Source organism: Rhineura floridana, chromosome 1 (genome assembly GCF_030035675.1).
Source record: "Rhineura floridana isolate rRhiFlo1 chromosome 1, rRhiFlo1.hap2, whole genome shotgun sequence".
NCBI lineage: Eukaryota > Metazoa > Chordata > Lepidosauria > Squamata > Rhineuridae > Rhineura > Rhineura floridana.
In genome coordinates, this window is record NC_084480.1 from 265,535,935 (window position 1) to 265,551,256 (window position 15,322).

General features: G+C 42.5%; 1 protein-coding gene across 1 annotated transcript in view; it reads right to left on the reverse strand.

Annotated features, from left to right (window-relative positions):
• Window positions 1-15,322, reverse strand: part of LOC133371970 (cytochrome P450 7B1) — a 169,388-nt gene that overhangs the window by 10,691 nt on the left and 143,375 nt on the right. Inside the window, exons 4-5 of the mRNA XM_061600067.1 lie at window positions 15,007-15,213; window positions 814-992 (exon numbers count right to left, since the gene is read on the reverse strand). Of these exons, the coding sequence (XP_061456051.1) occupies window positions 814-992; window positions 15,007-15,213 (386 nt within the window). The remainder of the gene's footprint in view (window positions 1-813; window positions 993-15,006; window positions 15,214-15,322) is intronic.

The window sequence follows — 15,322 nt, forward strand, 5'->3', positions numbered from 1 at the left end:
TAAGCAAAGAAAAAAAAAGTCCTCAAACCCATACATGACATATGTAAATCCACAGTAGTCATCTTATGTTTCTATTTTAAAAAAAAATCTTCTTTTATGGCCACCTTCCTCAAAAGAAGATCTCAGTAAAAATTTAGGGAAGGTGACAATACAATTTGCATGCAGGTGATGAACTTCTGGAGCTGCATTAAGAATGGGCTAGGGTGGATTAATTTCTAGCCTTTGATATTCATTAACTTTAGCTTCAGATGAGGGAAAAATACAAGGAAATGACACAATTACCCTCAAAGCTTCACTGCAGAGCAACAGCTTTACAATCTTGAGTTCACTACCCCATACTAATTGACCACTAAAGGGCCAATCCCTATAAAGAGAGGTGAAAAAGCATAAGGCTTAAGAAGACACCGCTATTATAAGGGCTTTAGAGAGTCAATGATGCTTTGGGGGCACTTAGCTAAATGGCCCACATTATTTGCTCTTTAAGCCACCTTCTATTATTCAGCCTTCTTTGGGCATCCAATGATCCACTTCCAAACAAAGCCTACATTTAGCCTCAAGTTTATGGTAGTCAAGGCACAATTGTCAGCTTCTCTCAAAGGGGTAGCAGTCAGTCTCATCACCATATTTCTCTCTACAGGCCATGAATCCTTTGACCTGCAGGCACCTTGAAAAGATCTGAAAGTAGAAAGATTTGTTCCACAAGAAGGAACAGCAGCCTCCACCCCGCACTTTTTTTAAAAAAAGATCTATATATTATAAAAGGACTGGCTGCTGAAATGTGCCTGAAGTGCTATGCGTAATACCAGCTTTTACCTTAGGAACTTCATAGACCTCAGGGTCCATGTGCAGAACTGGAGGATAAATTGCTACCCAGTCTCCTTTTCTTAAGTTGACTTCCTGATTTTCTTCAAGCTTGAGAATAAAATCTTCCTTGGCAATGCGAATGTTGGAGGAAGATGAACACAGTCGGAAACTCTCATTTATAGCACTTTCTGAATATAAATAAAGAAGAAAGGAAAAAATAAGAACCCCCAAAGCATTAAATATATAAGAGGTGACTGGAAGTTATAAGCTGTTTCAGCTGTCAAAAATCTATACTACAGGTCTACTAGAGCAGGCTAGCAAAGGAAGCTGGGGGGGGCAGGGAGAGCTAAATAGAGGTAATAAACTTTCCCAGAGGACTAGAGAAGAAGCAAAGCAATTCTGAACTTTTAAATATAATCCTTACTGATAGATCCAATGAATTTAGTTAGGCTCCAGGCAATACAGTGGATTTTGGGTGGAAAAAACATTAGGTGGGCATCATGTTGAAAACACCACAATCAAAGCAATTAATGCTTTTATGCATTTCCATACATTTCAAGGATTGTGCGCAAATACCAGATGCAGCATCGGTAGCTCTGTCCAGCCTGCTTTTCAAAAGCCCCAAGCTAGACTTCAACCATGCATTACAAAACCATCTCCTTGAATAACTGTACAGTCAACTGTGAGGCAAGAATATTGGGAATTAAAGAACCCTTAGTGATATCATCACATAATGAGTTCTACTGCTGGCTGAGCAAATTCAAATTGTGTGTGGTGCTTTTGACGAATTAATGGGGGGGGAAAACCCATATACAATGCAATATTCTGACACAAATCTGAAACCTTTTTCCAGAATCCCCCCATAACTTGGAAGGCTCTAGAAGGCAAATGTCCTTGCTTTCCCAGTGGCCTTCACCTCTTGCTCCTACCATGGCAGATTTTATGGCTAATTTCCGGCAATTTATCCTGGCAGTTTGAGGAGGAATTCCTTTGGGAATAATATGCATAATTTGCATAAATCATCCTGATAGCATGCATACCAGCATGTAGCTCCTGTCTGAGGCTGCATCTCTCACTTTGTAATCAAAACTGACTATTTTTCTACCAGCGTGGCTAGGCGCCGTAATAGGAGGCATGACTCCTTCAAGCCATCAGTGTGAAAATTAGCCTTTTCAATATCTACATCTATATAGATACACACACATACAAATAAGAGCTTCCTTTCCACAAAGGAATCAATAAATGGTTGCTTTCATTTTTAAAAAATATATAACCATCTAAGTGGAATGTGAAGCCCTGTTACGCCCTCAAACCCAAATGGTTAGTTCACTAGAGCTGGTAGCATTCCCAGCATGGAAATATCTGAAAAAGATAACAACAAATGTTCACTCACTAAAAATTAAATCTGATGCAGAGTGCAGAGCAAATAAAGTGGCCTTGGATGCTTTCTCGCATGAGTTTTCCCCTTAAACGTGCATTTGTCTAAAAAAATGAGATTGCGGTCAGCTCCGTGTGGCCAGCGCCATGATTCAATGTGACGTACAGTGAGGCTGTGCATATTCTTTTGGACTGCCTTCGTTATTATAATCAGGGAGAGTCAAATCTGCTTGCTGGTGACTCTGGTTCCAGAACATGGCCTCTACTGCAGATAGCCACAAGGCACCTGACATGATAGATTTCAACTGGCAGCACTCTGGCAACAAAAAACGTCACGCAGTACAAAGGAAAGGTCAAGACTCCACTCCTAGGCTGTCTCCAGCCTAGGAAAAATGAAGCCAACAACATCCTTTTAGTCTGCAGTGTAGAAATGGTAGCTGACATATGCAACACCATTGTACTCTGATGGAACCAAATGGGTGGGTGGGGAGCAAAGAAAGCACAACATCAACAACAGTAGTAGCGGCAGCAGCAAGCAAGCAAAATTACTAGGAAAAGTGCCACTGCTAAAATAGCCAAGTAACACAGGCAACATAGTCACGTCAGATTCGCCGGCATTCTCCCAGGAAGCATGGCAGTCAGTTGCCCAGTGCAGTATCACAAATGACAACTGGGCAAGCATATCTGATGCAGGAGCTAATCACAATAATAGAGCTCAGAGTGTGGCTTAGTGGTCAGATCATAAATGACAAATATGTTTTACCTTCCAGTACCAGATATGTGAGGGAAGGCAAGCTTGGCTCTAGCTCTGAGTGATCATGCTGATAATCCTTAGATGACAAAAGTAATGAGTCACATTATGATCAACAAAGGAGGATGGAGCTTGTGTGGTTCTGCAGCAGTCTACCATTAAAATAAACAAACAAAAAAGACATTCGTTTCCTCCCCCTCCCCTTCCCGTACAGTCCCTGTACTGCCCAAATTCGACGTCGAGAAGAATGACAATTGGATGATAAAACTGCAGCCTGTACTTGCTGTTGTCATACTTCAGTAGGCACAAGCCAGTGCTCCTGTCAGACCAGCTGGGTAGCTTGGGAGGCCTTCCATTCTGCACCATGAGGTACAGTAAATTATCCAGCATGGTAGAGCAACATCTGTTTCTGTGCTAGTGCCGAACAAACAAGGCAATTTAAAGCATACCAAGGGATAACCAAGCAGCAAATGAACATGACCCTCATTTTTCCTACCTTCCTACACACACACACACACACACACACACACACACACACACACACACACACACACACACACACACACACACACACACACACACACACGAGATGCTGAAACTTTAGCTACACACACAGAAAAGGGGCTGTCAGAAAAGTTGACATATTTTCTATGCAGAGAGAGAACAGACATCCCATAGTATTGTTTTTTCTAAAATCGGCTTCCCCCTTATATATTCTTTCCATTTCACCCTAGATCCTTTCTAAAAGTTGAAGCCGTTTCAATACACTTATAAATATGCAATCTTTAAACCTAATTTGCTATACTTAGTTCACATGCCTTCAAGCATTTGTCTTCCAATTTCCACTGAATAAATGCGTACTAATGAGAAATAGAGCAAGCTGCTGAGGCAAAGCTGGGCGACTTGAGCCTGGCCTGCCACCAGCTTGTGATAGGCAGGCAAATTGAGTTAAAATGAAAAGTCTTGTCAGCTGAAATACAACACAGTAGCCAAACAGCAAGCTGTCAATCATCCAGCTAAAACAAGGGACTGTAGGTAATAAAAGGTCATTGTGAATCATTAGTGAATTTGGCTTTCATAAGCAAGTTAATTTTAATTAAACATGATCTAGATCTGTAACTGTTTAATAACAAAACTTACTGCATGTAATGGATTGTTAATTTTATACTGAGCATTTAGCAGGTAAATAGGACCCTATAAGTATCAGGAGTGGCATGGAAGAAAAAAAGCTGGGATATGCAAATATTTTGGGCATGTATTTTCTGCATCCATTATGTAGTGACACAACCACATAATATCTGTAGAAAGATGTGAATCTGTAGTTTAGTTAAGGACTGAAAAGCTTCAAGTACATCACAGAATACAGACAAGGGGGACCTGTGGGAGGGACAAGCCACAGTCTATTGGCTCTAAAGGCCATGTGGAGAGGAACAAAAAAACCCACCCCACAGAAGGAACCCATGTGAGACTTCCTTATTGGGCTGGAGCAAACCCACCTCCAGCTAATGGTTGGGAGCAGCTTACATGACCATTGTATCTTTCAAAATGGCTTGCAATCCAATACACCGGCTAGTTTTTGTTCTTCTGCATTTTGGTGAAAATAAAGTTATTTTCCAAGCAATGCTCTTTTGGTGTAAAAGCCTGGAATGCTTCATGGAAAGAATAATTCACAATAGGAGTGTATGAACCAATTTAAAAAATCTATGCAACTAAAACAGGACCCAAGCTAAATGCATACTAGACATATACTAGCTGGTAAGACAGCTGTGGCCGTTTCTGGACCGGTATAGCCTGACCACTGTTGTCCATGTACTGGTAACCTCTGGGTTGGATTACTCTAATGTAATTTATGTGGGGCTGCCCTTTAGGTTGGTCTGGTACAAAATGCTGGAGCAGGGTATCGCCAACTGGAGCAGGGTATTGTCAGCATGTCACCCTGCTGCTGAAATAATTGCACTGGCTACCTATTAGCTACCGGGCTAAGTTCAAGATTCTGATTTTGGTGTACAAAGCCCTATACAGCTTGGGACCAGGATACCTGAAAGACCATCTTACCCTTTATATGTCCAGTTGATCAATACACTCTGAAGGTGAGGGCCTCCTGCAGATACCATCTTATAAGTCTGTTCTGCACAACATAGGCAATTGACCTTTAGTGTAATGGGACCTACCCTTTGGAATTCCCTCCCCTTAAATATTAGACAGGCGCCATCTCTGTTATCTTTTTGGTGCCTACTGAAGACCTTCCTCTTTCAACAAGCCTTTTAAGTAGAGACCTTACCTCAGTCTGCATCTGTGTTGGAATTGCTTTTTAAGATGCTTTTAAAGCTTTTTTTTAAAATGTTTTCAAAGATGTTTTGTCTTAGTATGTTTTTAAAGATATTTTGTTTTAATATATTTTAATGTTTGTTTTAATGATGTCTTATAGTGTTTTTGTTGGCCGCCCTGGGCTCCTACTGGGAATATATAATAATATAATAATATATTTTTACCCCCTTAAATCTCAGTGGTAGTCATAAAAACAGACCATTTCTATGTATCAGGTTCTGAATTAAAGCTCTACAGCAAAGCATAATGGCCAATTATGCATGTTGTTGTGAATAAATAAGTAATTTTTTAATTTTGTTGCAAAGCACACGGAGAACCACAGAAGTTGATGGTATTGTTATTGAGATCACTGAAAAAAATGTAAACTAGGCAACGGGATTTGATGAAGCATTATTTCCTTAGCATTTGCATTTTTAATTCTGTGATAAAAGCTGTGTCTGATAAAAAATGTTCCAGCATCTGGAAGATTTGTGATCAGCTTCAAGATTAGTTATATATTATCTATAACCAGGGCTGTGGAGTCAGTATGCCAAACCTTCGACTCCGACTCCTCTATTTTTCTACTGTCCGACTCCGACTCCACCCAAAATTTCTTCCAACTCCACAGCCCTGGAAAGGGCTGTAAATGTCTATTTAAATTGGAAGCTCTCACAGGAGCATTTTTATCGCTGCCTGAATATGCGCTGATCTTGGCATCACAGCATTTGTCTTCATCTGGGTCCTGTGTCATACACTGACACACAAAATGTTTTCCATCTTGGGTTATGGTGAAATGCTCAACTATAGCTGACTTCATGGGAAGCTCCTTTGACATCTTGAATTTATATTTTAAAAAATTTGTCAATCAAAATTTATTTTGCAACCAGAGTCAGAGTCTGTACATTTCTACCAACTCCGACTCTGACTCCACCCAAAATTGCTTCAGACTCCGACTCCGACTCCACAGCCCTGTCTATAACAAGAGGCAATACTGTAGTGGCTCTCAAGCAATTTAGAAAAGTAAGTAATCAATGGAAAATGTTTCATTAAAACTATCTTTCAGCACCATCTATGCGGCAGCTTGATAATCTATCCACAATGTTTTCACAGCTCATTGGTGGGCATGGATTCACCATCTAACAGTCTCTTTGATCATAGACTCTTATGGACACAGAGGGATAGAATGGAGATGAAGGAATCATAGCATATAAAACAGAAAAACAAACAGCAGGAATGCTATGCAAATTTTATTATATACAAGCATGAAAATGTATCCCCTTTCCATGTTATGAGGACAATTTGATAAAAGAAAAGATTTGAATGAGGAGTTGTAAAGTGGTTTAAATTTTATATCTCTGCCTGATCACTGAGGTGTTCAGGGGAGTCAGTGGTTCCCCATGGCTTGGATGCATGGCTCATATCCACCAGGAGCTGTGCATTCAACATTGTGGGCCCAGTTTAATGGTGAGTGGTGGCAACACTTGCAATCTCCAAAGGTAAAGAATTATATTTTTGTATGTTTGTTGGTGTTCTTCTTACTTTACTTCTTTCCTGTGTTACTAATGTTTCTACAGAAAATCCAAACTAGAAAATTTTATTTCCCTCATTATTCATCCCAGAAATCTGTGTCAAATTTATTTTTATTAATTTCAAAGCCTTTTTGTTGGTCAGTGTGATATGATGGTGAAGACAGCCTTTTGTGTTTCAAATTGGAGGTTATGTTTTATTTCTATTTTGGGTGCATTAACAGTGGAATCTGAAACTGCAGTTTGATGTAAAATCAGACTGATTACAATATGTTGCTACTTCAGCAATGACTCTAGCTGTTGGAAAAAAGAGGATGCATGTTTTCAGCCTGCTATGTTTAAACCACTTCATTTAAGGCAAGGTGGGCACGGTCAATTAAAAACATAGAGCACACCAAGCATTTTGCTAGAATATATTTCACCTCCCAATGTTTTATCTTGTGCAAATTGAGACACTCCTGAGGTCCACTGGAGACTCTTCTGCAGAAGTCAGTGCCATTATTCCACAATTATGTTTGGAGTTTTTTTTAGTCTAAATTTTGCAAAGGCTGTACTTCACGAGCTAGAGGGAGCCCCAGCTGACAAAGCGTCAAGGCAAGTTAAGCAGCAGAGCGAGTTCGGCAGCAGGGCGAGGAGGCCAGGGCTCCCCACTCTGCCCGTCTGTTCCCTGACTTCAATTAAACCGCAGTTTCCAACCCATTGACGTAATAAACCTTAAACAAAACTATGCAGGTAAGAAGCCAGCAGGGGTGTGGGGGCTTTCCAGTGTTTTGCACTGCCTGCAGCATGTACGACTATCTGCCTGTTGGACAGCAGTCATGGGTGTGCTCTCGGTGGAATGAGCTCCTGGCTCTCCGGGAATGACTTCATTTCCTTGAGGCCAAGGTGGCGGACCTGGAAAAGCTGAGAGAGGCAGAGAGTTGTGTGGAGGAGGCCTTCAGGGACATTATAGCTGTGTCCCACTCCAACGATGATAGCTCTTCTGCTATCATGGAGAACGATGGTCTCAGGGAAGGACAGCATCAAGCTGAGGAAGAGGGAAATGATCCCTTAGAAGGGACCCATTCCTTGGGGGATGAGCAGCTATCCTCTCGTGCCGAGGATATATCTCCAGGGGGTGGAGGGATCCTTGTAGTGGGTGATTTGATCATTAGGAACATAGACAGTGGGGTGTGTGATGGACGTACAGACCACAAGGTGTTTTGCCTGCCTGGTGTGAAGGTTGCGGACATCGCCCGTCGTTTAGATAGTTTGGTAGACAGTGCTGGTGAGGAGTCAGTGGTCGTGGTGCACGTTGGCACCAACAACATGGGGAAATGCAGCCGTGAGGTCCTGGAAGCAAAATTTAGGTTGCTAGGTAGGATGCTGAAAGCCAGGACCTCCAAGGTGGCTTTCTCTGAAATGCTACCGGTTCCATGCGCAGGACCAGCCAGACAGGCACAGCTCTGCAGTCTCAATGCGTGGATGAGACAATGGTGTCGGGTGGAAGGGTTTGGATTTGTTAGGCACTGGGGAACATTTTGGGACAAGCCGGGCCTGTACAAAAGGGACGGGCTCCATTTGAACCAGAATGGAACCAGACTGCTGGCACTTAAAATTAAAAAGGTGGCAGAGCAGCTTTTAAACTGACTGAGGGGGGAAACCCGACAGGAGCTGAGGAAGGTCCGGTTTGGACTAAGCCTCTCCCCTGGGATAAAATCCAAAGAAATGATGAAATTTTAAAAGGGGTAGGCCTAGAAGTAGGCATTGTGAGAGCAGGGGCACAGGATATCAATTCAGAAGGGCAAAATTACCACAGGCCTAACCACAAGTGCCAAAGACACTTGAAGAGAGACACTGCTTACAAGTGCCTGTATGCTAATACTAGGAGCCTCCGAACCAAGATGGGAGAACTGGAGTGCTTGGTCTTAGAGAAGAGCATTGATATAGTGAGCATAACCGAGACCTGGTGGAATGGAGAAAACCAGTGGGATACGGTTATCCCTGGATATAAACTATATCGGAAGGACAGGGAAGGGCGTATTGGTGGCGGAGTCGCTCTATATGTGAAAGAAGGCATTGAATCCAGCAAGCTCGAAACCCCAAAAGAGGCGGACTCCTCCACAGAATCGTTGTGGGTGGTGATACCATGCCCCAGGAGGGATTTAATACTGGGAACGATCTATCGTCCCCCTGATCAAAATGCTCAGGGAGACCTGGAAATGTCATATGAAATTGAGGAAGCATCCAAACTAGGAAATGTGGTAGTAATGGGTGACTTCAACTACCCAGACATAGACTGGCCGCATATGTGTTCCAGTCATGACAAAGAAGCAAAATTTCTAGATATTCTAAATGACTATTCCCTAGACCAGTTGGTCATGGAACCGACCAGAGGGACAGCAACCCTGGACTTAATCCTCAGTGGGGACCGGGACCTGGTGCGAGATGTAAGTGTTGTCGAACCGATTGGGAGCAGTGACCATAGTGCTATTAAATTAAACATACATGTAAATGGCCAATTGCCAAGAAAATCCAACACGGTCACATTTGACTTCAAAAGAGGAAACTTCACAAAAATGAGGGGATTGGTAAAAAGAAAGCTGAAAAACAAAGTCCAGAGGGTCACATCACTCGAAAATGCTTGGAAGTTGTTTAAAAACACTATATTAGAAGCTCAACTGGAGTGCATACCGCAGATCAGAAAAGGTACCGCCAGGGCCAAGAAGATGCCAGCATGGTTAACGAGCAAAGTCAAGGAAGCTCTTAGAGGCAAAAAGGCTTCCTTCAGAAAATGGAAGTCTTGTCCGAATGAAGAAAATAAAATAGAACACAAACTCTGGCAAAAGAAATGCAAGAAGACAATAAGGGATGCTAAAAAAGAATTTGAGGAGCACATTGCTAAGAACATAAAAACCAACAACAAAAAATTCTATAAATACATTCAAAGCAGGAGACCATCTAGGGAGGCGATTGGACCCTTGGATGATACGGGAGTCAAAGGTGTCCTAAAGAACGAGAAGGAGATTGCAGAGAAGCTAAATGAATTCTTTGCATCTGTCTTCACAGTGGAAGATATAGGGCAGATCCCTGAACCTGAACTAACATTTGCAGGAAGGGATTCTGAGGAACTGAGACAAATAGTGGTAACGAGAGATGAAGTTCTAGGCTTAATGGACAATATAAAAACTGACAAATCACCAGGCCCGGATGGCATCTACCCGAGAGTTCTCAAAAAACTCAAATGTGAAATTGCTGATCTGCTAACTAAAATATGTAACTTGTCCCTCGGGTCCTCCTCTGTGCCTGAGGACTGGAAAGTGGCAAATGTAACGCCAATCTTCAAAAAGGGATCCAGAGGGGATCCCGGAAATTACAGGCCAGTTAGCTTAACTTCTGTCCTTGGAAAACTGGTAGAAAGTATTATTAAAGCTAGATTAACTAAGCACATAGAAGAACAAGCCTTGCTGAAGCAGAGCCAGTATGGCTTCTGCAAGGGAAAGTCCTGTCTCAGTAACCTATTAGAATTCTTTGAGAGGGTCAACAAGCATATAGATAGAGGTGATCCAGTGAACATAGTGTACTTAGACTTTCAAAAAGCGTTTGACAAGGTACCTCACCAAAGACTTCTGAGGAAGCTTAGCAGTCATGGAATAAGAGGAGAGGTCCTCTTGTGGATAAGGAATTGGTTAAGAAGCAGAGAGTAGGAATAAATGGACAGTTCTCCCAATGGAGGGCTGTAGAAAGTGGAGTCCCTCAAGGATCGGTATTGGGACCTGTACTTTTCAACTTGTTCATTAGCAGTGAAGTGGCCAAGTTTGCTGACGACACTGAATTGTTCAGGGTTGTTGAAACAAAAAGGGATTGCAAAGAGCTCCAAAAAGACCTCTCCAAACTGAGTGAATGGGCGGAAATATGGCAAATACAATTCAATATAAACAAGTGTAAAATTATGCATATTGGAGCAAAAAAACTTAATTTCACATATAGGCTCATGGGGTCTGAACTGGTGGTGACCAACCAGGAGAGAGTCCTCGGGGTTGTAGTGGACAGCATGATGAAAATGTCAACCCAGTGTGCGGCAGCTGTGAAAAAGGCAAATTCCATGGTAGGGATAATTAGGAAAGGTATTGAAAATAAAACAGCCGATATCATAATGCCATTGTATAAATCTATGGTGCGGCCGCATTTGGAATACTGTGTACAGATCTGGTCGCCTCATCTCAAAAAGGATATTATAGAGTTGGAAAAGGTTCAGAAGAGGGCAACCAGAATGATCAAGGGGATGGAGCGACTCCCTTACGAGGAAAGGTTGCAGCATTTGGGCCTTTTTAGTTTAGAGAAAAGGCGGGTCAGAGGAGACATGATAGAAGTGTATAAAATTATGCATGAGAAAGTGGATAGAGAAAAGTTCTTCTCCCTCTCTCATAATACTAGAACTCGTGGACATTCAAAGAAGCTGAATGTTGGAAGATTCAGGACAGACAAAAGGAAGTACTTCTTTACTCAGCGCATAGTTAAAGTATGGAATTTGCTCCCACAAGATGCAGTAATGACCACCAGCTTGGATAGCTTTAAAAGAAGATTAGACAAATTCATGGAGGACAGGGCTATTAATGGCTACTAGCCATGATGGCTGTGCTCTGCCACCCTAGTCAGAGGCAGTATGCTTCTGAAAACCAGTTGCCAGAAGCCTCAGGAGGGGAGAGTGTTCTTGCACTCGGGTCCTGCTTGCGGGCTTCCCCCAGGCACCTGGTTGGCCACTGTGAGAACAGGATGCTGGACTAGATGGGCCGCTGGCCTGATCCAGCAGACTCTTCTTATGTTCTTATGTTCACATATTCACAGAAATAGAAACAAAAGAAAATGATTTCCTATAGGAAACTTCACTAAAATTGCAAAGGAAATCAGACATATTCAAAATGACCATCTGAACTATATCAACTGTCTTAATGTCGCTTCCTCCCTGCTAAAACAAGATCAGCACAGCACATATCTTGTTTCTATTATTTGGGCTGATTGCAGGTGTTGCCGCCACTCACCATATATGCAGAGGCATATGTTACCAAATTCTTGCAAGCTACACAGGAAGTGGATTGGACTGTGAAATACCAACCCAAATGGTGTTTGCATTTTGACCAATTTGTAGGGCAGTCCAATATCTCAGAGAGGAGTTCAGGTCTCCTGCTCCCCTGGTGCATTCACTATAGCTGCCCAATTTCCCTGCTTTTTAAAGTTTGATAGAAATAGCTGCGGGGTATAGGTATGTTCTTAAACAGCAAGGTTTTTTTCCTATTAGTGAATTTCCCTTCTTTTTAATCTGGGAGGTAAGAAATGGGATCCTATGCAAGTTTGCTGAGAATGGATTGATCATTGCATGCTTATTGAGTTCAATGGGATTTACTCCCCTGCAATCATGCTTAGGATAGGTGAAACTGACCACAGAGGATGGAGAGGAGAGGAGGAGGAGGGAGGGGAGGAAACGCAGAGGGGAGGACTGGGATAGGAGAGGGCAGGAGGGGGAGGGGTGGAGAAGGACAGGTTTGATCATTTGCATGTTTATTGAATTCAGTGTGATTTACTCCCATGCAATCATGCTTAGGATAGGTAAAACTGACCAGGGGGTGAGGGAGGGAGGGCTGGAATGGGCACGGGAGGAGGAAGAAAGAAGAGGAGGGGGGAGGAGAAAGGGAGAGGGGAAGGAGGGGAAAAGCAGGTCTGATCATTTGTATGCTTATAGAGTTCAATGGTATTTACTTCCGTGCAATCATGCTTAAGATAGGTAAAACTGACCATGGGGAGGAGGAAGGGGAGGGGGAGGAGGGGGAAAGGGAAGGGAAAGGAGGGGATGGGGAGGGGCAAAGGAAGGAAGAGGGAAGGGGAAAGAGGGAGGGGATAGGAGGAGGGGATAGGAGGGAGGGGATAGGAGGGAGGAGAAGGGAGGGTGGGTTTGATCATTTGCATACTTTTTGATTTCAATGGGATTTATTTCTACGCAATCATGTTTGAAAATGGAAATGGGCTGCCTTCAAGTCGATCCCCACCTATGGCTACCCTTTGAATAGGGTTTTCATGGTAAACGGTATTCAGAGGTGGTTTCACCATTGCCTTTCTCTGAGGCTGAGATGCAGTGACTGGCCCAAGATCAGCCAGTCAGCTTCATGACTGTGTGAGGATTTGAACCCTGGTCTCTCAGGTCATAGTCCAACACTGACCCAGGGAAGGGGCAGGGAGGGGAGGGGGAGGAAATTGGTTGGGTGGGTGGGCACTACAGCAGGCACATGTAGCCTCCCAACCAAACTTAAACCAAAGCTTTCCCTGTCCACATCCACACCAGGCCTTTATTTCACTTTGGACAGTCATGGATTCTCTCAAAGAATCCTGGGAAGTGTAGTTAGTGAAGGGTGCTGAGAATTGCTAGGAGACGCCCTGTTCCTCTCACAGACCTTCAAACAGATTGGCTGACTGTGAAACCAGTCTGGCCACTGAAGCACTCTCAGTGGAACCGGAGTGTCCTCTCAGCACCCTTCACAAACTACACATCCAGGATTTTCTGAGGGAAGCCATGACTGTCTCACGTGAAATCAAAGTCTGGTGTGGGTGTGGCCCTCTGATTAGGCAAGGCCAGCAGCTGTGAGGCTTTTAGAACACTGACGGTTCTTACTGAGCATGCCCTGCGTTATCATAGGCTGCCAGTCAAAATTTATTAAATTAATTAAAAATCAGCCAGGCATTTTTTAAACTTTTAAACTGCAGGAGATGAAGGTCAGAGTATGGGGCAAGGTCAGTATTAGGATTACAGGTACTCTGTGAATATGGCTGATTTTTAATGAATTTCAACAGATTATGAGAACTCTCAGAGAAAAAAGTCCAAAAGGGCTCTGGGTTTTTTCCCTCTTTTTTTAGACTTTGAACTCTCTATTCTCTCTGACTGTTTTGTGTACTGCTATGAAAATTGAGAGGGTTGTTAAGCAAGCGTTTCTGAGTTCAGAACTATAAGGTTTGTAAGGTTTTGTTTTGAAATGAGCTTATGGGAAGCATCAGAATGGCATGGGGGTATTTTCAATCTAACATTGCAGAATGTGAAAAACCCACGCTGGCTATAGTATACAGCCACTCTTGTGGCTGTATAATATATATATATATATATTGAGAGAATGAGCTCCTTCTTCAGTACCTAAAGAATAGCACAAACTTGTTGGCTAGATGTCTTAACACAAAGGAAGCAATGAGGTATTGAGTCAGCAAAGCACCCATGGTCTTGGTTGATCCTATGGCTACAACACCATGCACATTTACAAGTGCATTACTTGGCATTACTGTGTTCAGCATCAAATTAATGTTGTTGTGAGATTACTGCTTTATGTCAGGTGGTTCTAGAGATTTACCTGAACACTTGAACTAAAGCTATATTCCTGTGCTACTTACTTGCAATTAACTGAATGCCACAAGATTTTGAACCAGTTAAAATATTTGCAATGGGCATGTGGTACAGTCTGAACACGACTGCACCACTTCAGAAAGCATGAGGTGGCAGGAACTGGTCATTTAAAAGGGACCTGACAGAAACACCTCCTTACACATCAGAGCTCCTAGCCTGCCTGCCTGCCTGCCTGCCTCTCTCTCTCCCTCTGATTCTACACTTCTATGCAGAAATGCTACTAAGCAACAACCCTTGCCCCCTGAAGTAAGCATTCATAAAAACGGGGTGCCAGCCAAGCTTCCTAACACTCCGCACACACTTAATTGTTGTAAATAACTATTTTTGACTTGAAAATATTTCCTTCTCTTTCTGCTAAATTAGTGAGCTGCCAATCTGGATCAGTTAGAAAACACACTCTCTTTTATGCCTTAAAAGCTATCATTGTAAAATGATATAAAATATAATTATATTTGAGGGTAAACTGATACTTCTTTTCAATTTGTGGAAAGATCTGCCCAATACAGCACTGATGCCTCTGAAATGCATTACGACTTCAGCAGATGTTTAGAATCAAACTTCATATGCATAAACTTTTAGTAAATAACTGCAAAGCTTTGATTCAGCCTTTTCCATACCTTGCTTAGTTAATTACCTGGGCTTTTTATGTTTACATGCAGCGTGTGTATCTCCAGCTATAAACTACATAATTTATAATTGATGTAAATGGTTGTTATTATGTCAATTAAGCAGCTGTGTTCTCCACCTTCTCACTAAATAGAATGAGTGATAAACTGAGATTACAGGGAGATACCTACTTTTCTTCAGATAAAATAAATTACCTAGGTAGACCAGGTTGTCCAATTGTTCTCTGGTGAGGCGGATGTGGTATCCAGGCCTCCTTTCTTGACCTGTTGACTGTAGCAAATGGTCAATTTCGTCACGCACCACTGCAAGAGCTTTTGGGTGCCGCAGAAGATAATACATGGCCCAGAATGTAGCTGGAATCGTGTTTCCCACAGAGGCCCACATGAAGGCAAAATGATGTGCTGGGAGAAAATAAGTGAAGAGGAAGATTAATAGCGTTTATTACACTGATTAGATTTGCAGTGTGCTAATTAAAAGATGTTAGGACACAGACCCAGCCAAGGATCAGTG